Raw genomic sequence first — 24266 nt, forward strand, 5'->3', positions numbered from 1 at the left:
GCACGGAAGGAAGGAAGGAAGAAAAGAGGTGAATGCAACTTCTCCCTTGTTGGTTTTTATTTATTTTTTTCAGATTTTTAACTATTTATTTAAGTATTCTCTACACCCAATGCAGGGCTCAAACTCAGAACCCCAATACCAAGAGCTGCATGTCCCTCCGACTGAGCCAGCCAGGTACCCCATCTTGTTGGTTTTATCTTTCTTCCTTTTTTTTAAAGTAGGCTCCACACCCTGCATGGAGCCCAACATGGGGTTTGAACTCATGACCCTGAGATCAAGACCTGAGCTAAGATCCAGGGTGCCTGGGTGGCTCAGTCGGTCAAGTGTCTGCCTTTGGCTCAGGTCATGATCCCAGGTCACAATCCCAGGGTCCTGAGATCGAGCCCCACATCGGGCTCCCTACTTGGCAGGGAGCCTGCTTCTCCATCTCCCCCTGCCTGCTGATCCCCCAGCTCGTGCTCTGTCAAATATAATAAATAAAATAAAATAAAAGACCTGAACTAAGATCGAGTCGGACACTTAACTGAGCCACCCAGGCGCCCCCAACCTTGTTGGCTTTCAAGTAAGGTCCTTTTGACTGACTTTTGGTCCATTCATATCCATTAACAGGTCTTTTAAAATTACTAGGAGCTTCTGACAATTAAAATTAATCAGGACCATTAAATACACCGTAATGCACTATAATGGTGCAGTTGGACAAACCTAGACTGAATCCTGGTTTCACCACTTACTACTAGCAAAGTAACCTGAGCCTTACTTTCCTCATCAGCAAAAAGGGTATGATTATCCTGGACTAATGATATAAAGCATACCGTTAGCATTACATCTAACACATAGAAGGCACTCAATAAATCACTGTATATTAGTAAAATAAAAGAGCTGAGTGTGACTTTTGTTTTTTCCCTATCTATGTATTATACACTTTTACAACTCACAATATGTTATTTTGAACTTATCTAGGACAACTGTAGTGTCAAATTCAATCACCAATATCTCTAAAACAGCACCAATAAAATGCTGTAAAACAAAGAAAAATGAAATGCACAGTAATTTAATATTTTGCTTCTAACCATTAGATTTACCACTGAAAAAGGATAATCATACCAAAGCATTCAAATAATACTTGATTCTCATTAAAAATAGTTTGGAGGGGCACCTGGGTGGCTCAGTTGTTAGGCTTCTGCCTTCGGCTCAGGTCATGATCCCAGGGTCCTGGGATTGAGCTCTGCATCGGGCTCCCTGCTCAGCAGGAAGCCTGTTTCTCCCTCTCCCACTCCCCCTGCTTGTGTTCCCTCTCTCGCTGTGTCTCTCTCTGTCAAATAAATAAATAAAATCTTTTAAAAAAATAATAAACAAATAAATAAAGTTTGGAGTTGATTAATAATGCAGAAATAACCATTCTGAATACACAACACTGAAAGGAGAAATTGTGGGGCACCAGGGTGGCTCAGTGTTAAGCGTCGCCGTTGGCTCAGGTCATGATCCCAGGGTCCTGGGATCGAGCCCCGCATCAGGCTCCCGCCTCCATGGGAAGCCTGCTTCTCCCTCTCCCACTCTCCCTGCTTGTGTTCCTGCTCTCGCTCTCCCTCTTTGTCAAATAAATAATAAATAAATAATCTTAAAAAAAAAAAAGATTTGAAAGGAGAAATTGTGCCAATTAAGCTTCATGTTTTCAGAGAATTTTCTGGATAAAATATAGTAATGAGGGGCGCCTGGGTGGCTCAGATGGTTAAGCATCTGCCTTCAGCTCAGGTCATGATCCCGGGGTCCTGGGATCGAGCCCCGCATCGGGCTCCCTGCTAGGCAGGGAGCTTCTCCCTCTGCCTCTGCTTCTTCTCTCTCTCTCTCTGACTCTTATGAATAAATAAATAAAACATTAAAAAAATATATATATATAGTAATGAGATGCTGTGTGACGATAAAACCATGAAAAAATGCTGAAGGAAAGTACAGATGACCATAGGGAAAATAAGTACTTTATTTATTTATTTTTAAAGATTTTGTTTATTTGAGAGAGAGAATGAGAGAGAGAGAGTACATGAGAGGGGGGAAGGTCAGAGGGAGAAGCAGACTCCCCGCTGAGCAGGGAGTCCGATGCGGGACTCGATCCCGGGACTCCAGGATCATGACCTGAGCCGAAGGCAGTCGCTTAACCAACTGAGCCACCCAGGCGCCCGGATACCTGAATTTAAAGTACTTATTTTCCAGGGCGCCTGGGTGGCTCAGTTGGTTAAGCGACTGCCTTCGGCTCAGGTCATGATCCTGGAGTCCCGGGATCGAGTCCCGCATCGGACTCCCTGCTCAGCGGGGAGTCTGCTTCTCCCTCTGACCCTCTTCCTTCTCGTGCTTTCTATCTCTCATTCTCTCTCTCAAATAAATAAATAAAATCTTTAAAAAAAAATTTTAAAAATAAATAAATAAATAAATTCAGGTATCCTAGAGACTCTCTCACTAACCAGACCAGATTAATTTCTCTAGTAGGGCCTGAAGAAAAATGAACAGTAATAGCCATCTATCATGTTTTGTGAATAAGATTTTTTTTTAAATATTTATAGTATTAGTAAGAGTAATGGAAACAAGGGGCGCCTGGCTGGCTGAGCTGGAAGAGCATGTGACTCCTGATCTTGGGGTCGTGAGTTCAGGTCGTTGGGTACAGAGATTAAATAAATAAATAATTAAAAGAAAGAAAGAAAGAAAAAGCGCAATGGAAACCAAAAAGGAGGGGGAAACATCCAAAACCCCATCCCAACAAATTATCATCACATTTTCATCTTCTCAATTAATATTCATATGCACAAACTTTACCTATTTATAATCATAAATTACATTATACATAAAAATCTGAACTAAAGAAGTAATTCTTCAGATCCACACCATTCTAAAATCCCTGAAATGACCAGGTAAATAGCACTTACATGTTAGGTACCTTTTAATGATAGGCTTCTCCAAGTTTATACATGAGTAATGACCATAGCACAATTATATAATCTGATATACTATGGGCTAATATTTTAACCCTCCCTAAGCATAAACTCTAAAGTCACTTTATAATGTAAGAACTAGACTTCACCTTGTCTTAATTTATCTAGATTACTAGGCAAGTACTAAAAGCAGATACTCTCATTTATACCTAGTGTTGCAAAAACACATCACATCTTTAAACTGCCAATGACAGTATCACAAAAAGATACAAGACAAAAATGCTACTCTATGGGGACGCCTGGGTGACTCAGTCAGGTGAGCCTCTGACTCAGTTTTGGCTCAGATCATGATCTCAGGGTCATGGGATTGAGCCCCCCTGCAAAGAGCTCTGTGTGCAGCGGGGAGTCGGCTTGAGATTCTCTCCCTCTCCCTCTGCCCCTCCCCCAGCTCACATGTGCTATCTTTCTAAAAAATAGATTTTTAAAAATAGAAAAAAAGAAATGCTACTCAATGATAATATACAGGTGCTCATCTATGCATCTGCGTACTCCTTTTCCTATACTAGTTTCCTTAAACTTCTGCTTAATATGGCAATGGATAATTCAGACATATTGTATCTAATATATTTTAAATGTTATGCTCTCTGTTCTTTTAATATTATGTAATGAATGAATCAGCAAACCAACTCCTAAGGATGTATTCTAAGTAAATGACTCAAAATGAAAAAACTGTATGCTCTATTATATTCTATATTTAAAATATAGAAAAATTTCAAACGATCAGAATATTTGACAAAGAGAAGAAAGAAATTGTGGCAAACGACTTGATAAATATTACACAGTAATTAAAAAATCACCACTTTAGGGCGCCTGGGTGGCTCAGATGGTTGGGCGTCTGCCTTCGGCTCAGGTCGTGATCCCGGGGTCCTGGGATCGAGTCCCGCATCGGGCTCCCTGCTCCTTGGGAGCCTGCTTCTCCCTATGCCTCTCTATCTCTCTCTCTCTCTGTGTCTCTCATGAATAAATAAATGAAATCTTTAAAAAAAAAAAAAATCACCACTTTAAAAGTGAAATATAAGGGTGCCTGGCTGGCTCAATTGGTTATGCGTCTGACTCTTGATTTTGGCTCAGATTATGATCTTAGGGTCATGAGATGGAACCCCTGGGTCCGGGCTCCATGCTCAGCAGGAATTCTGTTTCTCTCCTCCCTCTCCATCTGCCCCCCTGCCCCTCACCCCCGGATCATGCTCTGTCTCTCTCTAAAATAAACAAATCTTTAAAAAAAAGGGGGGGGGGCACCTGGATAGCTCAGTTGGTTGGGCATCTGCCTTTGGCTCAGGTCATGATCCCAGCATCCTGAGACTCCCCCCTGCTCAACGGGGAGCTGCTTCTCCCTCTCCCTCTGCCTGCCGTTCCCCCTGCTTGTGTTCTCTGTCAACATAAATAAATAAAATCTTTAAAAAAAAAAAAAGCGAGGGGCACCTCGGTGGCTCAGTCGGTTGAGCATCTGACTCTTGATCTCAGCTCAGTTCTTGATCTCAGGGTCCTGAGTTCAAGCCCTGCATTAGGCTCCAAGCTGGGTGTGGAGCCTACTTTAAAAATTAAAAAATACGTTTAAAATAAAAACAGGCAACTCACGGGGCGCCTGGGTGGCTCAGCTGGTTAAGCGACTGCCTTCAGCTCAGGTCATGATCCCAGGGTCATGGGATCGAGCCCCGCATCAGGCTCCCTGCTCGGCCTGCTTCTCCCTCTCCCACTCCCCCTGCTTGTGTTCCCTCTCTCGCTGTCTCTCTCTGTCAATTAAATCAATAAATAAAATCTTTAAAAAACAAACAAAAAAAAACAGGCAACTCACGAGAAAAAATGCAAATAATAAATGAAATATATTTATTTCCCTAATATTCAAATAATGCTAATTAAAGCAAGAATCTCCCCTCCACACACATATTGGCAAAGACTAGTTATTAATGGTAGTATAAATTGCTAGCTTTCTTAAATTCAGTTTAGCTGTTAAGTATTGAAACATCAAATGTATAAAAACCTTTGACCCACTAATGCTTAGAACTTTTTTCAAAGATTTACTCATTTTAGAGAGAGAGACAGACAGAGAGCAAGAGAGAAAGCGCCATGTGTGAGAGCGGGGAGAGGGGGAGAGGGAGAGGGAAAGAGAAAGGGAGAGAATCTCAAGCCAACTCCCTGCTAAATATGGAGCCTGACTCAGGATTTGATCCAACAACCCTGAGATCATGACCTGAGCAGAAATTGAGTCGGATGCTTAACAGACTGAGCCACCCAGGCGCCCCTAGAATTTAAGTAAGCTCTACAGCCAACATGGGGTTTGAACTCACAACAGCAAGATCAAGAGTCACGTGCTCCACTGAATGACCCAGCCAGGAGTTCCTTTTGAAAATTTTTTTAATTGACATGAGATTCATGTAACATTCAATTAACTATTTTAAAGTGTACAATTCAGTGGCATTCAGTGCGTTCACAATGCTGTGCAACCACTACCTCTCTATACTTTCAAAACTTTCATCGCCCCAGAAAAACATCCATACCCATTAAATAACCATTCCCCATTCTCCCTTCACCCCATACCCTGACAACCACTGTCTCTATGGATTTTCCTGTTCTAGATAGGTCATATAAGTAGAATCATAAAATATGTGACCTTCTTCCTCTGGTTGATTTCCTTCATTTAACAGAATGTTTTCCAGGCTCACTCACATTGTAGCATGTATCAATACTTCATTCCTTTTCATGGTTAAATAATATTCTATCATATGGATATATCACATTTTGTTTATCTAATGGACATTTAGGTTATCAGCGTCTTTTGGCGATTATGCTGCTCTAAATGTTTCTGTGCAAGTTTCCATGTGGACATAAGTTCCCTTTTCTCTTAGAAATATACCTAGAAGGGCGCCTGGGTGGCTCAGTTGGTTAAGCGTCTGCCTTCGGCTCGGGAGAGTCCTGGGATCAAGTCCTGCATCAGGCTCCCTGCTCTTTGGGAGCCTGCTTCTCCCTCTGCTTCTCTCTCTGTCTCTCATGAATAAATAAGTGGAATCTTTAAAAATAAAATAAAATAAAATAAATAAAAAATAAAAAATAAATAAAAAGTAAAAACTATACCGTTTTGCACATTTAGTTTTAAGTAATTTTTCTCTCAAAATATGTAAATGCTAGGGATTTAATAATGAACAAAAATACGATTACCATTAAATAAATGAAAATATTTATGCAATTCTCTTCCCCCTTTTCCACACATCTGCTTTTAAAACTTGAGTCAAAATTATAAGTGAAAGTACAAATAGTTAATAAAATATTAAAGGACATGATATTAATTAAAAATAAATAACCTGAGGGGCACCTGGGTGGCTCAGTTGGTTAAGCGACTGCCTTCGGCTCAGGTCATGATCCTGGAGTCCCGGGATCGAGTCCCGCATCGGACTCCCTGCTCGGCGGGGAGTCTGCTTCTCCCTCTGACCCTCTTCCCTCTCGTGCTCTCTATCTCCCATTCTCTCTCTCTCTCTCTCTCAAATAAATAAATAAATAAAATCTTTTAAAAAAAGCTATAATAAATAAATAAATAAATAAATAACCTGATAATGTATAACACAAGAGAAAACTAAAATCCAAAATAGTGTGGCCCTATTATTTCTTATATTTTCTGCAACTCTCAGTATTAGCTCAGTGTGAAAATTAGTGTGAAAACTTGTTCCCCTCTGAAGTGCACTAAATGTATATAACTACAGCATAACAGCAACTGGAGCTCCATGAAGGCAAGGACCATTATCTGTTTCAGAGAATTCTGAGAGCCTGGCACATTTGACACATAATAAGTGCTCAATAAGTTTTGCTAAATTTGCCTATGAATAAGGCATCAAAAATTGGAACCCATTTTCATTATTACACTTTTTCCCCCCACTGTTACACTTTTGTATCTAACTTTTTTATTTTTTTTTAAGATTTTATTTATTTATTCATGAGAGACGGAGAGAGAGAGAGAGGGAGAGAGAGAGAAAGAGAAGCAGAGGGAGAAGCAGGCTCCCAAGGAGCAGGGAGCCCAATGCAGGACTCGATACCAGGACCCTGGGATCATGACCTAAGCCGAAGGCAGACACTTAACCATCTGAGCCACCCAGGCACCCTCTTTTTTTTTTTTTAAAGATTTTATTTATTTATTTGAGAGAGAGAAAATGAGAGAGATAGAGAGCACGAAAGGGAAGAGGGTCAGAGGGAGAAGCAGACTCCCTGCTGAGCAGGGAGCCCGATGTGGGACTCGATCCCGGGACTCCAGGATCATGACCTGAGCCGAAGGCAGTCGCTTAACCAACTGAGCCACCCAGGCGCCCGTTGTATCTAACTCTTAAGCCTGCTGGGGGCAATTATATTACTAAGTATACTGGTGTTCAGTAAATGCCTATGTGAGTTAACTGAACCATGAGTATTATTGGATTTCTTAATAGCATTTAGGGCTAAACAAGGAGTCCATTCAAAACATGATAATGCCAACAAGATATTCTGTTAAGAGAACACCAAACCAAACAAAGAAGTTCTTGATAATATGGAAAATTTCCAAATACAGTTTTCAGAATTAAGAGCTTTTTACCTTAAGACAGTCTGCATAAAATTACAGTTTTTCATGAGTGCAAGAAACTGCCAAAGAATTCTAAGCATAGTACGTTCAGATACCACCAGTGACTGTAAGAAATATTATGTATATAAAAAAAGAAATATTATGCATTGTCTATGTTGGGCCTGGACAAAACTGGGCCCTATATAGTCTCTCAAAGGGTTGTTAAACTGTATCCCCAACAAGTATGTCAGGATAATATATTTTTTTCAAATCAGAAATGTGGTGGGTAGGGATGCCTGGGTGGTTCAGCCCGTTAAGCGTCTGCCTTCGGCCTGGGTCATGGTCCCAGAGTCCTGGGATCAAGCCCCAAGTCGGGCTCCCTGCGTAGCGGGGAGTCTGCTTCTCCCTCTCCCTCTGCTCCCCCATGTGCTCTTGTGCTCTCTCTCACTCTATCTCAAATAAACAAAATTAAAAAAAAAAAAGAAATGTGGTGGGTAGAGAAGGCAGGCACTGAAAGGGAATTTCCTGATAACAAAACAATAGATGAGAAACAATAAATAAAACTTTGTTATGAAAAGTCTGAAGCATATCAGGAAAAAAAAGTAAGAAAGGTACAGTCAGGGGCGCCTGGGTGGCTCAGATGGTTAAGCGTCTGCCTTCGGCTCAGGTCATGATCCCAGGGTCCTGGGATCGAGTCCCGCGTCGGGCTCCCTGCTCCTTGGGAGCCTGCTTCTCCCTCTGCTTCTCTCTCTCTCTCTCCCTCTCTCTCTCTCCTCCTCTGTCTCTCATGAATAAATAAATAAAATCTTAAAAAAAAAAAAAGAAAGGTACAGTCAGGGAAAACACATCATCTTAACTGTAAAAAAAAAAAGGGAGGGGGAAGGGTAATACCCTTCTACACATAAACCTCAATATGACACAGCTAACCTTCACTTTGTTTTTAAAGATTTTATTTATTTGACAGAGAGAGACAGCAAGAGACAGAACACAAGCAGAGGGAGTGGGAGAGGGAGAAGCAGCCTTCCCGTTGAGCAGGGAGCTTGATGGGGGCCAGGACCCTGGGCTCATGATCTGAGCCACCCAGGTGCCTCGACCTTCACATTTTCAAAGTGACTATAAGTCTTTGATTTCTCTTGCCATCCTGCCCCTCCCTTCTTAATGTTTTGATCACATTTATATATTACAGATTAAATTAAATTCAAATTAACTAATCTGATTACAGCAAATTATGATTCATAACAAAGTTTATAAAGAAGTTGATTAACCATGCTTCTTTTTTCCTTTATCTGTCTTCGGCTACAAATGTTAGTAACACTTCAAAAAAACTGAACCTGGGTAAAAAAACAAATCCATTTTTCTACTTGGGAGAAGTCTTATAAAATGGGGAAAAAAGGAAAACAGGGGTGCCAGGCTGGCTCAGTCAGTAGAGAATGTGACTCTTGGCCTCAGGGTTATGAGTTCAAACCCCATGCTGGGTGTAGAGATTACTTAAAAATAAGTATTTTTTTTAAAAGATTTTATTCATTTATTTGACAGAGAGAGAGAGAGAGAGCAAGAGCAGGAACACAAGCAGGGGGAGCGGGAGAAGGCTTCCTGCGGAGCAGGGAGCCCGATGCGGGGCTCTATCCCAGGACCCTGGAATCATGACCTGAGCCGAAGGCAGACGCTTAACGACTGAGCCACCCAGGCGCCCAAAATAAGTATTTTTTTCTTTAAAGTCATATAAGAGGGGCGCCTGGGTGGCTCAGTCGTTAAGCGTCTGCCTTCGACTCAGGTCAAGATCCCAGGGTCCTGGGATAGAGCCCCGCATCGGGCTCCCTGCTCCGCAGGAAGCCTGCTTCTCCCTCTCCCACTCCCACTGCTTGTGTTCCCTCTCTCGCTCTGTCTCTCTCTTTCAAATAAATAAATTTTAAAAATCTTAAAAAATAAGTAAAATAAAAAAAATAAAACAAGTCATATAAGAAAATAGTGTAGTGTAGTGGAAAAGGATATTGATCTAAAGCCAAAAATTTACTCTATAAATTTTGTCAGGGACCTCTGGCAAGTCATTGACTGTTTCTAGTCCTTAGGTTCTGTCAAAATGGGGGTATTGGAGAGGATAAGGGTTTCCAGCTCCAGCAATCTTCCGATTAGTTGCTATTACCATTGACAGTCTTATTTAATTGTACTATATTTGCAAAGAGTTGTAACTTTTAAATCATCAAAAAGGGTCAATTCAATGAAGAACATACTGAATAATTTGAAAAGATCCATCTCAATAGCATTTAAGCTTTTTTAGGTTATTTGCAGCAAGTTATTTGCTTTCCTATAAAAATAATTTTTTTAGGGGCACATGGGTGGCTCAGTCATTAAGAATATGCCTTCAGCTCAGGTCATGATCCCAGGGTTCTGGGATCAAGCCCCACCTCAGGGCTCCTTGCTCAGCGGGAAGCCTGCTTCTCCCTCTCTCACTGTGTGTCAATAAAATCCTTAAAAAATAATAATAGGGGCGCCTGGGTGGCTCAGTTCTTAAGCGTCTGCCTTCGGCTTGGGTCATGATCCTGGGGTCCTGGGATCAAGCCCTGCATCGGGCTTCCTGCTTGGCAGGAAGCCTGTTTCTCCCCCCCGCGCCCCCCCCCCCACCGCCACCGCTTGTATTCCCTCTCACTGTGTCTCTCTGTCAAATAAATAAATAAAATCTTTAAAAAAAAAATAAATAGGGCGCCTGGGTGGCTCAGACGGTTAAGCGTCTGCCTTCAGCTCAGGTCATGATCCTGGAGTCCTGGGATTGAGTCCCGCATCGGGCTCCCTGCTCCTTGGGAGTCTGCTTCTCCCTCTGCCTCTCTCTCTCTCATGAATAAATAAATAAAATATTTTTAAAAATTTAAAAAAAACCTAAAAAATAGGGGCACCTGGGTGGCTCAGTCGTTAAGCATCTGCCTTCAGCTCAGGTCAGGATTCTGGGATCGAGCCCCACATCGGACTCCCTGCTCCGCAGAAAGCCTGCTTCTCCCTCTCCCACTCCCCCTGCTTGTGTTCCCTCTCTCTCTGTGTCTCTCTCCGTCAAATAAATAAAATCCTTAAAATAATAATAATAATAATAATAATAATTTTTGGGTGCCTGGGTGGCTCAGTTCTTAAGCGTCTGCCTTCGGCTTGGGTCATGATCCTGGGGTCCTGGGATCAAGCCCTGCATTGGGCTTCCTGCTCGGTGGGAAGCCTGCTTCTCCCCCCCCGCCCCCGCCACCGTTTGTGTTCCCTCTCACTGTGTCTGTCAAATAAATAAATAAAATCTTTAAAAAAAAATAAATAGGACGCCTGGGTGGCTCAGACGGTTAAGCGTCTGCCTTCGGCTCAGGTCATGATCCCAGGGTCCTGGGATCGAGCCCCACATCGGGCTTCCTGCTCAGCCAGGAGCCTGCTTCTCCCTCTCCCCTCTCCCGCTGTTTGTGTTCCCTCTCTAGCTGTCTCTCTCTGTGTGTCAAATAAATAAAATCTTTAAAAATAATAATAATTTTTTTAAGTTTTCAGAGATGTATAAATTTTTAACTTAGTTCTCTCATCTCTTAATAGTAAAGTCTTTGTCTTGACGTAGATATATCTTAACTCCTTCAAAATTAAGTTATTATTTATTTTGTACATAGATACAGAGTTAGAAAGATTCATAGTGAATTAGATAAGCACATCCAAACTTGTCAAACAAGTAATACTGCCCACTTTCCATAAGCCACTCAGAGTTTAAAAAACACTGGAGCAAAGTGCAAATTCAAATTACAACCCATATTTGCAACCAACTCTGGAAAAAAAAAAGCTTTCTACGGAAACTTTTTCAGGGTCTTCTAAGAAAAAACAATTCTTAAAACCTAGCATAGTATCAACAATATAGTCTTGGGCGCCTGGGTGGCTCAGATGGTTAAGTGTCTGCCTTCAGCTCAGGTCATGATCCCAGGGTCCTGGGATCGAGTCCCGCATCGGGCTCCCTGCTCTTTGGGAGCCTGCTTCTCCCTCTGCCTCTCTCTCTGTCTCTCATGAATAAATAAAATCTTTAAAAAAAAAAAAAACAATATAGTCATAATGTGGGCATATACACCTTAAAACAACACTTCAGCACACGAGTACCTAAATAATAATGCTCAATGTTAGAGAAAGGGATAGCACTATTGTGACACACCCGTAAGAAATATGAAAAACAAACAGCAAAGTAGAAAATTTCAACTATCTATTAAAGTTTATAGACATCCAACAAGTAACTTACAAAGCATCATGTAATAAAGCTTTTCTACAGATGTTCATCTTATATCCCAAAACATTTTCAAGGAGGGAAAAAAAAAACAATTAGAAGCAAGGAATGAGCAGAACTAAATTACTAGTGGCAACATTTATATGCTACTTTACAAAGTGGAACAGTTAAAAGAAAAGGAAGATATAAGAACAAAACAGATACTAAACTTTCCTGAAACACTAGGCACCCTTGTGCCCGTTATTTAATTAAGAACTAAAATGGCCACATTACACAATGCAACGTGATTTAACAATGACGTCATTTACAGAAAGCCACTGGAATGAATAAATAGGAGCAACTGAAAAGGTCCGAGGACTGTCTTCTTAGTCACTTCAAATCAATGAATCCACCTTGGTTTTAAAGGAGACTTTTTCTACTTAAAGTGAAATCAGTTAAAAGCACTAATATCACCTTCAGAAACAAATATTAGATTAAAAAGGCAAATGATGCAGAAACATTTGACATTGTATCTGATAAAGTATATTATTTTAAAAGAGAAAATTCTCTCAAATGATCTTTTGCAAAAGAACAATTCTGAACACATTTAAATCATCTAAACCTACTTGTCATTAGTGTTCAAATACCCTAGTCTAAAATACAACTTTTTAATAAATTAGGTCTCAGCAATCTGACCCCAAGTTTAGCGACACTGTTGGCAAACTAACTCTGGTATCACATTCGACTTAACTTCTAAGAGAAGACATTTTCCTGACCTCGATAAAACCAAGCAGATGTGAATTTTTTATTTTTAGTGCCTGAAATTTGCTTCTTGAGTGAATTATAGCCATCAAGGAAATATGTTCTATTCTCCTGCCAAAGACTAGCCCTGAACTCTTTATTAGGCAGAACTCCCACGAAGTCATACAAACTTGTCTTTCAAAGCTGGCCCCCTGTCAACCTGGTGGAAGAGTTTTCAGGACACAGCAGTGTCTGAGAAAAAACCTGAAGCTTTAAACTGGAAAAAAACAAGATCTGTGAGAGTCTAACTACAAAATGAGAGGAAAGGGCGCTGATAACTGGGAAACAGTGTTGATTTAAAAACAAAAAACAAAACAAGACAAAAAAAGCTGATAAAAAAACAAAAAACAAACCTCAGAGCCCATAGATCATTTCACTGTCTGGAAACTAAACTCAGTTTACTGGGTGGTCCCTTCCTCACTACCACCCACCAGGGGCCGAGCCATAAAAAACACAGGATACTAAGATGGCTGGCTTACTTTGGTTCTAAGTTTGTGCCTTTGCCTGTGTATTCAGCAAACAGAAATAAACCCTGAAAGTCAACAGGAGAGCTTAAACAATTTCTAAAAGATGGTTTTTAAAAATAATAAATATAAACAGACTAAGTGAACACCATAGAAGTTGCAGTCTTCCACAACCATGTAATAGTCTCACTTTGTAGAGTGCTATGTATCTATCCACTTATCTACAGATTTCATATCCAAGGCTCTTTCTACAATATTATACTGCCAAGAGATTGAGTGTTTCCAGTAAAATTACTATATACCAGAAAAGGGGGTAAAATGAGACATTTTTTAGCAGCCAGGCAACAGATGAACAGCACTAAAGCTTCTAAGAAATGATTTTATTATCTTTCATTAAGGATAAAGTTGACCAATTGAAGGGGGAAAAATGTTGCACAAGTATAACCAACCAGAAAGGAGGAAACTTTTCTCTTCGGAAACCACTATTAATGAGGCAACCAATCTCAACTCACAAAATGGCCTTTCAGAAACTCATTCTCTCATTAGTGAATGTCAAGCTGCTGCTACTTCATAGAAAGGCATGCAATTTCTTGAGCTCTGAGACCATCCATAATAGCTAGGTAGCCCTATCCTATGACATATTAAATGGCAGACTTCCCCAGAGCATGAGTTAGCAATGAGAGTGCCTAATAACTGTTCTCTAAAGCCTAAGTTCTAAACCTTTTTAGAAATTTGCAAGGATCCAAATTATTACTAAATGGAACAATCCCACAGCTTTGCTTTCCTTTAAGGAAGAGCAAACTGCTGGATACAACCTAAGAGCAAAGAGCAAATAAACATGCTAGTGTAGCAAGTGTCTAATTTTCCAGGCTGCTGTTTAGTTTTCATTAACTTTTCCCACTTCTACCGCCGTGTAAGTTTTAGCCTATGAAACACTTGCCACATCTAGAGCAGTAAACTTCAAAGAAGCAAAGATATCTTTTCTAAAACATTTTTAACAATCTAAAGGATTTCTCACATCCTAAGTTAAGACTAATAGGTAATGCCTTACACTAGGAGAACTAATTACAAGCCCTAGCTCTGACTTGTACGTAGTCTCACCACTTACTCAACTGCTTCTCTGTAACTCAATGTCCTCACCTAGAAAATAAGGCAGTTGTACTAGATGAATTCTTAGGTCCCTTCCAGCTCTTTCTATTCCAAGATCTCCCGATTCATTAAGAAAACTGTTGTCTTGTTAAGGCTCAAAATGTAGTCATTTTAAACACACCTCAAAAATGTAAAAAGTGGGCGCCTGGGCGGCTCAGTCAGTTAAGCATCTGCCTTCAGCTCAGGTCATGATCCCAGGGTGCTAAGATGGAGTGCCGCATCAGGCTCCCTGTTCGGTGGGGAGTCCGCTTCTCCCTCTACCCCCCACCCCCGCTCATGACCTCTCTTTCTCTCTCTCAACCTCTCTCTTTTTCTAATGAATAAAATCTTAACAACAACAACAAAAAAATGTGGGGCGCCTGGGTGGCTCAGTCATTAAACGTCTGCCTTTGGCTCAGGTCACGATCCCAGGGTCCTGGGATCGAGCCCCGCATCCGGCTCCCCGCTCTGCGGGAAGCCTGCTTCCCCCTCTCCCCCTCCCCCTGCTTGTGTTCCCTCTCTTGCTGTGTCTCTGTCAAATGAATAAATAAAATCTTTAAAAAAAAAAAAAGTAAGAAAGTTAAGGAACCTGAGCAGACCTCACGCCCACCATTTTCCAAAACTGCAGGAGGCAGGAAATATGGTCATCTATTTGTTATCCTTTTTTTTTTAAGATTTTATTTATTTGACAGAGAGAGACACAGCGAGAGAGGGAACACAAGCAGAGGGGGTGGGAGAAGGAGAAGCAGGCTTCTCGCGGAGCAGGGAGCCCGATGCGGGGCTCGATCCCAGGACCCCGGGATCATGACCTGAGCCGAAGGCAGACGCTTAACAACTGAGCCACCCAGGCGCCCCTGTTATCCTCTTTTATGTAAGAACCAGTCTAAATGAAATGAGAACTCTACAATAAAAGTAAACAATTCATAAACTCACATATATTCCAATAAAAGTAAGTTCGGTGATATTAAACTATTTCCCATCATAATTTTTATATATCATGCCAGAATATCAAAAATCTATAGTAACCTGGGTGGCGCAGTGGGTTAAAATGTCCAATTCTTGGGGCGCCTGTGAGTCTCAAACGGTTAACTGTCTGCCTTCAGCTCAGGTCATGATCCCAGAGACCTGGGATCGAGCCCCGCATCGGGCTCCCTGCTCAGCAGGAAGCCTGCTTCTCCCTCTCCCTCTGCTGCTGCTTCCCCTGCTTGTACATTCTCTCTGTCAGAAATAAAATCTTGGGCGCCTGGGTGGCTCAGTAAACGACTGCCTTCGGCTCAGGTCATGATCCTGGAGTCCTGGGATCGAGTCCCGCATCAGGCTCCCTGCTCGGCAGGGAGTCTGCTTCTCCCTCTGACCCTCCCCCCTCTCATGTGCGTTCTCTCTCTCTCAAATAAATAAAATCTTTAAAAAATAAAATAAAATAAAATCTTAAAAAAAAAAGTCCAATCTTGATTTTGGCTCAGGTCTGATCTCAGGGTCATGAGACTGAGCCCAGCGTTGGACTCTACACTAAGCGTGGAGTTGGCTTGGGTTTCCCTCTCCTTCTGCCCCTCCCCCCTCAAATAAATAAATCTTGAAAAAAATCTTGTGCTCTTTTTTTTAAAGGTTTAAGTTCTGTTTTTGTTTTTTTTTTTATTATTCATGACAGACAGAGAGAGACAGAGAGGCAGAGGGAGAAGCAGGCTCCCAAGGAGCTGGGAGCCCGATGTGGGACCCGATCCCAGGACTCTGGGATCATGACCTGAGCTGAAGGCAGACGCTTAACCATCTGAGCCACCCAGGCGCCCAATCCTGTGCTCTTTATTAAAGATTAGCTCCATCACCACAGAATTTAAAATAAATTCTAAATAGACTTTCACTTTTTTAAATGGACATATCTCAAATTAACAACAGTGAAACACTATTCAAAATGAATAGTTGAATACTGTGGTCAACTGATTCAACATACATTCCAATACATACCTCTTCCCTGAGGACTCTTTCCCTTCAATGCTCTCCTTATTCCTAATTCCTCTCAACTCCACCTCCCCACTCCATTTCAGGCCTTACTCCCTTTCTCTCCCCTCTCTTCTTAACCATACGCTACTTTAAAAGCAGTCTAGGAAGTGGTTCTCCTAGCTAGAAGTACCAGAATCACCTAGGAAGCTTACTGAAAATATACATTAGTGTAAGGGGACGCAGACAGATTCCACTTTTAAGATAACTAGAAGTTTTTAAGATTTTATTTATTTATTTGACAGAGAGAGACAAAGCGAGAGAGGGAACACAAGCAGGGGGAGTGGGAAAGGGAGAAGCAGGCTTCTCGCTGAGCAGGGAGCCCGATGCAGGGCTCGATCCCAGAACCATGGGATCATGACCTAAGCCAAAGGCAGACGCTTAACGACTGAGCCACCCAGGCGCCCCAATAACTAGAACTTTACAAAAATTAAAACTTAACTAACCAGCTTGCTCAGAGAGTAGGATATTCTAGCTAACTAGAGATTAACTATGTAACTTTTTTCGTTGAAAATCCTTCTGGAACCCACTATATCACCTTTCCCTCACTTAAGAGTTACAGTTCATAAGAAATACCTGATTATTTAATAACTGTCCTACAAAAAGGTCAACTTTATAATCAATTCTCATCCTATGAAGCGGTGGGCCCGTAGGCCAAATAAAGTTCTTGAGGTAAGAATGGTTTTACACATTTTTAAAGGGTTGTAAAAAGACAAACAAAAAAGAATACTATGTGGCCCACAAGGCCTAAAATATTTACTATCTGGGCCTTTATAAAAGAAGTTTGCTGACCCTTGCTCTATAGCACCAAAAGCACTGAAGTACAGTGACCCCAGGGACATTGCCCAGAAATGCTCCTTTCTCATAAGATTAACTGAAAAAAAAGTTTCCGTTAAGTCGGTTCCAAATGACTTAAATAGAATCGTTGCTATTTCTCTAATCGACCTGCCCTCTAGAAACTATTACCCACAAAAATCTCTGTTTCCTTCCTTAGACTCAACAGTTTCAGTTAAGATGCCAGTAAGCTCTGGAAATTAATGTAAAAGATTGGAAGCCTTACCTGGGGCGTTGGCTATAGCCAAGGGCAGGCTTGGAAGCTGGTGCACCTGGATTCCTGAAGCACCCAATGCACTGAGGTTAATGGTCTGGAGGCCAGGCATGGAGGAGAGCTGAGCAGCATTCACAGTGACTGTGCCAGTAGGGATGGAAGCAGCTGAGGCAATGGGCGTAAGGGTGGTATTGCTGCTGCTGGTCTGCCCCAAGGAAACACCCTGCATTGGGGCCAAGGTGATTGTCTGAGCCTGTGGGTTCTGAACTTGGAGATTCTGCAGCTGAAGAGTCTGCCAACTGACCTGTCCATTGGGCCCCACTGTTGGTGTCCGGATGATGATGGGGCCAGAGTTTGGAACAGCCTGAAGCTGGAGATTCTGGAGGGTTTCCTGGGAGATAGCTTGGGTTGTAAAGGTCTGCCCTGACAATGGTGCCGCTTGAAGGGCCTGGAGAGCCTGTCCCCCTTGAACTAGCTGAGGCTGGATAAGAATTTGTTGCTGTTGCTGCGTCTGCTGATTTTGCTCTCCCTCTTTTTGCTGACTTGCTTGCAGAGAGCCTCCAGATGTCTGGTTCTGCTGGATGTTTAGAGCATCAGACCCCTGTAGCCCACTGACCCTCTGGGGTGTCTGCCCTTGAGAGTTGGTCCCTGCTGATCCGCTGGTGGTAAAGTTCATAATTCCCATGTTGCTGGTGGTTGTGGTTGTTGAGTAGCTATTGGCATTGGTGAAAAAGGAGCTGGAACTGGCTTGTGATGATACCAAACTGGCAGAACTGATGGCAGTCCCTGAGGTGGAGGGCTGTGAGCCACTCTCCTGGGACCCAGAGCTGCTGATAGTGACTGCCTGAGAGCTAGGAGTCAAGGTAGCTGCAGAAACGCTGTTGACAGGTAGCAAGGTGATATTCCCATTCAGGGCCACTGGTACATTGGTCACATACTGCGTCTGTCCTGAGAGTACATTATTAGTCAGGCCCTGGAGGGGAACAGCCTGCTGGAGTAGGTTTGGCATAGCAGCAATGATGTTGCCTCCACTTCCTCGATTTGTGATGATCTGTTGGTTTGCACCTGGTATGATCTGTATCTGACCAGAACCATCCTGCTGCACTTGGGCCCCAGTGGCTGCGAACTGCAGCTGCTGCCCATCAACGGTCTGGAACTGTGGGATTACTTGATACTGAATATTAGGCATCACTCCAGGTAATCCTGTCAGGACTTGCTGGTTCTGTAAATTGGAGGTGGCAGCCACAACATACTGCCCACCAGAGACCGTGCGGTTCTTGGAAGACTCACTGCCATTGCTGCCATTGGTACTGCTGCCACTCTGTTCCTTTGAGGTAGGGGTAGCCCCAGAGGAGGAAGAGATGATCTGCCAGCCATTGGCACCCTGTGAGAGCTGTGTGGCTGCGAGGTCAAGCTCACCTGTGCCCCCTGACTGGCTTGGGCCCTGGGAGTTGTTGCTGTTTTCATTGGGTGACTCAATTCTGCTGCAAGTTGCTGCCAGCAGAGCCAGAGGGGATGGCTGGGATTCCTGGCGAGAAAATAAGGGAGAGGCTAAGAGTTTAGTGACACCCAGCTGCCAGCCCAGGGGGCGGTATAAAACAAGTAAACAGCAAAACAATGCAGACAAAGAGGGAGAGAAAGAAAGGAAAGAAAACTAAGAAAGGAAAGGAAAAAAGGAAGGAAGACAGAAAGAAAGAGCTGACCTATCTACACTGCTGAAATCTTCATCTTGGGGATCTCCCAATCATTTGTCTCACTATGCTAACTTCCCTAGCTACAAAATGGTTTAGCCCCTTCCTAAAAATGTTTCTGTGAAAAGACAATCATCTAAGAATAGCCACATCCTCTTAACATCTCCCCCACTCTGTCCTGATCATCACTTACCTGCCCTCCTCCTCCTCCACTGCTGCTACTGCCTGTGCTGCTGCTTCGAGCCTGGGAAAAGGCACCACCACCATTACCACTGCCCCCATTATTGCCACCAACTCCTTTTTCAATCTTCACCACAGCTGTCATTTCATCCATGGAGTGATCTTGGTCTAAAAAGAATTAAAAGATAAACAACTTAAAGTTGGGGGAAGGAAAAGGGTAAGGTGACAAGGAGTGAACGACACTATGATGAAAAAGAAATAATTAACAGTAAGATGAAAGGCACTAGTATAAAAAAAAAAGTGGAGTGGAGAAAGGGCAGTTGTAGGACATACAGAACACAGTAGCGCTAAAACTGGGCCTCAATTCTCCCTTGCACAAAATTAAACCCAGAAAACATTAAAAATGTACTTTTCACATAGGAAATGTGAGGGGCGGTGGACATGTTCAAAGAGTTTCAAAATACAACAAAGTATCCTGGGGGAAAAAAGGATAGGTAAGGCAAAAAACAACATGTGGGTGGATGGAAAGCTTGCTAAAATTAGGGTCAAAGGATATGGAGAAACAGAAAAATTCAAGGGTAAAAAGGACCAAAAGGAGAAGAGGGATAAAGGGAAAAGAACAAATAAAAAGTGTGAGTGGGGAAACATTTGTGAATACTGCTAAGGGGCTAAAGGGGTCCAGGGGTTAGGAATCTGGAGGTTTCGGGGCGGACAGAGGGCGGGCCCTAAAGGGAAAGGGCGGTTTCGGGGTGAGGGGCGTGGAAAGGGCGGGACGGTGGGGGGGGAGGGGAAACCTACGGGGGGGAGGGGAGGGCCTTGGGGCAGGCGGCGACCAGAGGGCGGACCAGGGAGGCGGTTGGCCCGGGCGGGGCCTGCACTGCTCGGGCCGCCCCCGCGGCTCCAGCCCCCGGCGGGAGGAGCCTCAGGCGGGCGGCCGAATAGTGGGGGGTAAGGCCCGTCCCCCGTGGCCGGGGCGGGCAGGGGGCGGGCGAGGCCACGCTGCCCCCTCCCCCGGGGCGGGCGGCCCATCCCCCTCTTTCTCGCAGGCCCCGCCACTGCCCCTTCTCCCTCCCTTCCCTCCGCCCCGGGCGGGACCAAGGCCGCCGCCGCCGCCTCCCGCCCGCCCCCCCTCACGGCGGGGACCGCCCGGTCGGCCCTCGCGCGCGCCCCCTCATTCCCCTCCCACCCCTAAGCTTGGAGTGGACTCATCCTTACCGCTCATGGTGGCAGCTGAGGGACGAGCTCAAGGGGGTCCTGTCCGGGGGGGTTGGGGGGGGCCGGGAAAAACGCGGACGCTGACGAGGCAAGCGAACCCGGACCGGACAGGGAGGGGGGGGGTAAGGAGGAGGGAGCAGCGCGCCACAAGCCCGGCCTAGGCTCCGCCCCTTCGCTGCTGCCCCGCCCAATGAGGGAGGGAGAAGGGAGGGACTTGTAGAAGAAGGACGGGTAGGTTATCCAATGACAAGACTCGCTTGCTTTCTAAGGCGTGTAAGACAAAGTTGCGTGCCTGGTGTCCGCCCAAGGAGGCCGCCCTCTCAGTTTTAAAAGCCAATGAAAGACGCAGGAAGTGAGGATGGGCGGGAGCTAGTGATGATAGGCTTGGAAAGAAACCAGTTAACCGCCAGGCGGGCTCCCTGAACGGTAGGGATAGGAAGAACTTTGATTGGAATGACAGAACAACGACCAACCAGAACCCTGGACATGCCTGGGCACAGTCCCTGGTGGGAGGTGGTAAGAAGTAGGCAGAAATGGGATAGGACGAAGCTGATCAAAACCAATCAGAAATCAGGCGGGCAGCCAAGAAAGTTATGATTGGATTAACACTGAAAAAAGACACGATAGGACGCAAATTGACGTGAAGGAAAAGCCAATTAAATGCCGAATGGACTCTGAGGGCGGGATTTTGGAGTGGGCAGAGGAGAATTGGCGTCTCCCTCAGTCACTCAGTCCAATGAGGCGGCGAAGGAAGCCAGGCACCGCCTCCAACTTGGCCAATGGGCGCTACCAGAGCCTCTGGTCCTGTGGGGAGGGAGCAGGGCTGTGCCAAGAGGAGTCCGTCGCCATTTTGGCCCTCCTCAGGGGACGTCTTTACAGTGATTAGGTGGCACGCTTCAGTGGAGCCCTGCTGCTCAACAAGTGTCAGAGCCAAGACAGTTGCTGCGCAGTTTCACCTCGCCACCAGGGCTCGTTTGAGCCTTCACTTACCCGTTCTTAAAAGTACCTCTTAAGTCTCACCCTTCCCGGGGTTGGGCGGGCAGGCGGGCGGATGCCTCTGAATGTGGGTGTAAGGCCTGTGGGTGCGTGCACGACGAAATCTGGCGACATGCTCACACAGTTAATACCGAGCTGACAATTCGCAATGGCTGTGTGAGACCAGCAAACGCCATTTTATTAACTTCTCCCAGATAAAAGTGCTAACTACTTAATTTTTGTGGGGTTAACTTTTCAAGAGTTGGTCTTTGAGGCTAAAATACATTGGAGAACCTCCCGGGGTCAATGTCTTATAAGCCACTTCCTGTTTCTCCCCTTTATTGTAAATACCGTCTAAGCATAAAGTAGGATGGCAAGATCAAGAGTTCCTGCATTTGTAACTACAAACTTAAAGGACGTTTTTCCCGAGGCACTTGAATTTCTGGCCTCCCATTCCACCTCTCCTTTTTCCTGATTTTGGTGGGGGCAGCTTCGGTGACTTGTCAATGACATGGAGGTCACTCATTCTCTGTAGCCCCTTGTATCTTACATGTTGTCACTAAATTATTTACAATTCAGCACTTAGTGATGTGTTGTTGTTTTAAAGTCTGGATCCCCCTGGGGCGCCTGGGTGGCTCAGTCGGTTAAGCAACTGCCTTCGGCTCAGGTCATGATCTCAGGGCTCTGGGATCGAGTCCCTCGCCGTTTCTCCCTCTCCCCCTGCTCTTCTCTCTCTCTCTCTGTCAAATAAATAAATAAAATCTTAAAAAAATAATAAAGCCTGGATCCCCCTAAAATAGGCCTCTGCCCCTTTGCGGAGGCCCTGAAGAAAGTGAAGTGATTGTTAAATGCCTACTGTGTTAAGTGCCTAGGTCAGTTAGACGTTCTCCCTCTTTTGTGTCATGCTCATAAGGAAAATACTAGTACTAGAGAAGTTACGTATTTTATAAGAAATTTAGGTTGGGAAATAACTGGCCCAAACTCACAAAGCTAATAAGTTGTAGTGCCAGATTCCAGTCCAGAACAGTCCCACAAAGTCTTCCATAGATTCTTAAATGAATAAAGCATGCCTGGTATAACCATTTATAAAAATGGGCTTGATAAAATTATATGTATATAATTTTTTTAATGTTTTTGTATTGTTCCCTTCTAGCTCCTGAAAAAAAAAAAATCTCTAACTTCTAGGACAGCTCACATGGCATCATACTCTTGTATACCTTTATATAAAACATCACATTACATTACAAATTACATTACAATAGCATCTCTCCCTAGATCAAAGTTTCTCAAAATACAATGTCAGACAGTCTCTAGCCAAACCCTTGGCTGCTTTGTTTAAAAAAGCAGATTCCGGGGCGCCTGGGTGGCTCAGTCAGTTTAGTGGCTGCCTTCAGCTCGGGTCATGATCCCAGGGTTGTGGGATCCAGCGCCGCATCAGGCTCCTCTCTTCCCACTCATGTGCGCTTTCTCGCTCTCGCTTTCTCTCAAATAAATAAATAAAATCTTAAAAAAAAAAAAAACAACTCTGAGCTTCCTCATGTATAAAATAGGAATAATGAAAATCTATCAAATAAATAGATAAAAAAAATAAAAAGGTAGATTCCTAGTCTCCCTCTTGGTAGTAAATCGGTGAATCAGGTTCTCTGGGGTGAGGCTTGAGAATATGCATTTTTAACTAATTCTTTCAAGCTGATTAGTCCCTAAGGCAAAGTTTAAGAAACGATGGAACTGTAAAGAAGAAACAGAAGGGAAGAAACTTCCTGGATGTTAGAAACTGCATTAGTCATCTTTGTAAACCAAGCTCTGGAGATTCTAACAGCTGTTTAATGTATTCAGCAAAAGACCACACCTAAACTTGCTGGGCATGGGAGTGGGTGGGGGGAGGAGCTAACATAGAGCTGACCTCTGAATGTTTCCTGTATATACATATTGTCTAACTTAATCCTTTCAATTAATTTAAATTGCCATCCCCTTTTACAGATGAGAAAACTGAGGCTCAAATACTTGAACTATGATGGTTCTGTTTAGTTCCAAAGCCTGTGTTTTTTTTTCCATGGTTCTAAGCTAGTCTATCCTTGAAATGGGAAATAGAGTTTGATTTTATCCTCGGTACTGAGAAAAAGGTCTACTTACTGATAAGAGAACAAATGGGCATGATCCATCTTGTCCAATTCATCTGTGAAAACCTGAACAAAATTTCTTTAAACAAAACTAAGATAAATCTTTAAAAAATGAATAACTTACTTCAAGGTTTCTCAAATCCCACACATGCCAGTGTCTTGTCTACATAACCATTTGTGAAATCATTTAAATAACTCCTCATGACTGTGTTTAAAAAGCAACATGGGTACTTGAGAGATGTTTTACTTCAAAATCAATCATAATAGTACAGGCACTAGGGGCGCCTGGGTGGCTCAGTTGGTTGAGCAACTGCCTTCCGCTCAGGTCATGATCCTGGAGTCCCAGGATCGAGTCCCACATCGGGCTCCCTGCTCAGCAGGGAGTCGGCTTCTCCCTCTGACCCTCTTCCCTCTCGTGCTCTCTAGCTCTCATTCTCTCTCTCTCAAATAAACAAATAAAATCTTTAAAAAAAAAATAGTACAGGCACTAAGTGGTAACATTCCAGAGTGGCAGTCGAGGTTCTTAGTGGTCTGCCTTCACTTATTCAGGCTCATCTTCCATTACTGTGTTCTCTGTTTGACTCTTCCCCCAAAGCATTCTTTCTTGGGTCTCCATAGTCCAGAACCACAATTTACTGAGCTTACCCTCCTTCTGGGTTACCAAACTCTTCCTCTTATCTTTGTTTTTTGTTTTTTTTTTGTTTTTTTTTTTAAAGATTTTATTTATTTATTTGAGAGAGAGAGAATGAGAGATAGCACGAGAGGGAAGAGGGTCAGAGGGTCAGAGGGAGAAGCAGACTCCCCGCTGAGCAGGGAGCCCGATGTGGGACTCGATCCCGGGACTCCAGGATCATGACCTGAGCCGAAGGCAGTCGCTTAACCAACTGAGCCACCCAGGCGCCCCTCTTCCTCTTATCTTTGATAAGAATGACTTCTCTGAAGTCCTTTCCT

The 24266-nt window shown here is 43.6% G+C and overlaps 1 protein-coding gene across 1 annotated transcript in view; it reads right to left on the reverse strand.

Moving 5' to 3' along the window:
* Window positions 1-20307, reverse strand: part of SP1 (Sp1 transcription factor) — a 44110-nt gene extending 23803 nt beyond the window's left edge. The window contains exons 1-3 of the mRNA XM_027591702.2: window positions 20221-20307; window positions 19019-19173; window positions 17147-18662 (exon numbers count right to left, since the gene is read on the reverse strand). Of these exons, the coding sequence (XP_027447503.1) occupies window positions 17147-18662; window positions 19019-19173; window positions 20221-20227 (1678 nt within the window). The 5' untranslated portion in view covers window positions 20228-20307. The remainder of the gene's footprint in view (window positions 1-17146; window positions 18663-19018; window positions 19174-20220) is intronic.
* Window positions 20308-24266: the final 3959 nt, after the last annotated feature.

This window comes from Zalophus californianus, chromosome 9, assembly GCF_009762305.2.
Source record: "Zalophus californianus isolate mZalCal1 chromosome 9, mZalCal1.pri.v2, whole genome shotgun sequence".
In the NCBI taxonomy this organism is placed as follows: domain Eukaryota; kingdom Metazoa; phylum Chordata; class Mammalia; order Carnivora; family Otariidae; genus Zalophus; species Zalophus californianus.